This window comes from Hydra vulgaris, chromosome 12 (genome assembly GCF_038396675.1).
Source record: "Hydra vulgaris chromosome 12, alternate assembly HydraT2T_AEP".
Classification (NCBI taxonomy): Eukaryota; Metazoa; Cnidaria; class Hydrozoa; order Anthoathecata; family Hydridae; genus Hydra; species Hydra vulgaris.
In genome coordinates, this window is record NC_088931.1 from 55,204,337 (window position 1) to 55,207,500 (window position 3,164).

At 28.5% G+C, this 3,164-nt stretch overlaps 1 protein-coding gene across 1 annotated transcript; it reads left to right on the top strand.

The window, feature by feature from the left end:
* Positions 1 to 2,216, top strand: LOC124806869 (piggyBac transposable element-derived protein 3-like). The gene is made up of 2 exons (XM_065811893.1): positions 1 to 34; positions 393 to 2,216. Exon 2 carries the CDS (start codon positions 393 to 395, stop codon positions 2,214 to 2,216), a length of 1,824 nt encoding a protein of 607 aa, XP_065667965.1. The 5' UTR covers positions 1 to 34.
* Positions 2,217 to 3,164: the final 948 nt, after the last annotated feature.

A 3,164-nucleotide genomic window follows, 5' to 3' on the forward strand; every position in this document is an offset into this window, starting at 1 on the left:
TCGGGTGATTGTTGTCAGGCAAGGTATTTTCAAAGTAAGTTTTTACCTTTTTTTTTATGAATATTGAAGCTTATTTGTTTATTTTATTGTAAATTAATAATACATGTAAGTTTTAGAAGTATTTAAGAGAGTTTTCTCTTTTTGAAACTACCACAAAATGCTATTTGAATTTATATGTATCATATATGCTACTATGGACTTTTTAAGTATACATTGTTACCAATATATATATATATATATATATATATATATATATATATATATATATATATATATATATATATATATATATATATATATATATATATATATATATATATACATATACATATATATATGTATATATGTATATGATATATATATATATATGCACATATATTGTTCTTCTTTAGATGAATAAAAATAAAAAATTAAATATTGAAGATGCTCTCGCATTTATTCTTGATGGTGAAAGTGATTTTGAGGATCTTAGTGAGTCAGACTCTGAATTTGAAGCTGATGTTTCAACTGCAGTTGTAAGCAATACTAAGGTTGTGCATGATGACAACAATGACAACATTATTTTTCCAATATCGGAGTCTCTTACCCAGGAAAGTAGTACACGTGATGATATGCTCTATTCCAACTCTTCAGCCCCACTCCCAAAAAAATCCAAAATAGTCAACAACAAAAAACAAAAAAAAGCAAGTTTACCATTTTGGAAAAAGGTTACACTAGATAATGATTTGATTGGTGATATTGCTTTTCAAGAGGTACCTATTGAACCTATTCCGGACGAAACTACTACTCCATACGAATATTTTAAAATGTTTGTTGATGACAATCTTATAGACATTATTGCTGAACAATCTAGTTTATATAGTTGCCAGTCATCAGGTACAAATATTTCTGTCACATCGAATGAAATAGAGTTTTTTATTGGTGTTTTTTTTCGTATGGGTCTTGTAAAACTACCATCTGTGAGATCTTATTGGGAAACCTTTATGAATTATGATGGAGTAAGTTCAATATTATCAAGGAATAGATTTCTTTCTATCCTCCGCTATTTACACTTTGTTGACAATCTAAACGTAACAGATGAAGTAAAGAAAAATGATCGGGCTTGGAAATTAAGACCTTGGTTGGAAAAACTGCGAGAAAATTTCTTAAAAGTTTCTCCTGAGGAAAATCAATCAGTTGATGAGATAATGGTTCCCTTCAAAGGAAGGTCATTTTTGAAGCAATACCTTCCAAAAAAACCCAATAAATGGGGGTTCAGACTTTGGGCTAGATGTGGTGTCAGTGGGTATTTGTATGACTTTGATTTATATCAAGGAAAAGAAATAAAAAAGAAAGATGAAGTTTCTCCTCATGGTGTCGGGGCATCTGTTGTAATTAAAATGACCTCAACTTTGCCAGAAAATCATAATTTTAAAATATTTGCTGACAATTACTTTTCTTCATTGCCTTTGCTAGATGAGCTAAAAAAGCGTAGAATATGGTATGTTGGAACAGCTCGCCTTAAGCGCCTTAACAAATGCCCATTCACTTCTGAAAAAGAAATAAAAAATCAAGGGCGTGGATCGTTTGACTATCGTACTGACATCAAATCTAATAACATAGCTGTCTCTTGGATAGATAACAAGGTAGTTACTTTAATTTCGTCTTTTGCTAGTATTGAACCAATCAACTCAGTAAGGCGTTATGATAGAAAAACCTGCAAACATATTATGGTAAAACAACCATATATAGTCCAGTTTTATAATAAAAATATGGGTGGAGTTGACAAACTGGATATGATGTGCTCATTCTACAAACCAAATTTAAAATGCCATAGATGGTATATATATGTATGGGCACATACCCTTCTTATTGCATTATCAAATGCCTGGTTTTTGTATCGTCGGGACTTAAAAATTATTTGCCCCAGTAAGAAATTCATGCCTCTAAAAAATTTTCAAGCTGCAGTAGCTTCTAGCTTGGTAACTGTTGTAAAAAGAAAAGCTGGAAGAGCATCTCTTGATGTAATACCTATACCAACCAAAAGAGCTGCTGCTGTTCAGAGTAATCCTACAAAAGATATCCGTCTGGATGGATTTGACCACTTACCAACTTATAGTGACAAACGGCAGCGGTGTAAGAAATGCAAAACTGGTTTTTCTTATATTCGTTGCAAAAAGTGCAATGTTTGGTTATGCTTAAATAAGGACAAAAATTGTTATCATGACTACCATTAATGGCATTTAAAATTTGTTTATATTTATAGTATAAATGGTTGTTAACTGTCTTATAAGATATATTGTGTTTTATTTAATAAGAACAGAATTTGTAAAATGAAATCAATAGCAAAGTTTCAATTTTCAAATTTCTTTATTTCTTTATATACTTAAATACAAAATCTTTTTTTTAAGAAAACTTTTGTTATTTTTTTCCTCGTATTCCCATTGTAGCAGATATGCTACAATGACATAATTGGGTTTGCTAGTGAAATTTTAAAATTTTATTTTTTAATTCATAATCTAGATCAAAAAACAATTGCTTTTTGAAGTTTTTGGAATTTTTTGAAAATTTTAAGCCCTGGTGGGCGCTAAAGGGTTAGTATATTCAAACAACTATTTGAATATGTTACATTATATAAGTAATGAACTGAAGTGTTCACAAATTTTCTATTTTTATATATAATCATTTTTTTTCTTCTCACAAAGCTTACTTATCTCAGTCAAATAAAATAAAAACTAATATTTAGTGTGTTTAAATATCCTAATAACACGATAATGTAGCATAAATATACACTTACTTCATAAAATGATCTGAATGCATTTCTCGTTTAAACACAGACAAAACTGATGTGTAGCCAGTCACACGTTGCAAGTGAAGATATTTGTAAACATTTTTCATACTGTTTTAATATATATTTATACCTACTAATAAATATTATTTTTATGAAATATATTTTATTAATTGTAAAATTTAAAAGAAAAATAATTTAATGTCAAGTGACAAATTAATAAAAAATTGTATAACATTCACATTTTAATATTCAAGATAAAATCTTACAAAGAGTTTGTTTGTTTTTTAATCAAACAATAGAAAAATATTTTTTAAAAATGGCTGCCAGTTTTCTGAAAATTAGTCAAAAAGTCACATAGAAACATCAGAGATAAACTCATACTTATCTTTTACTT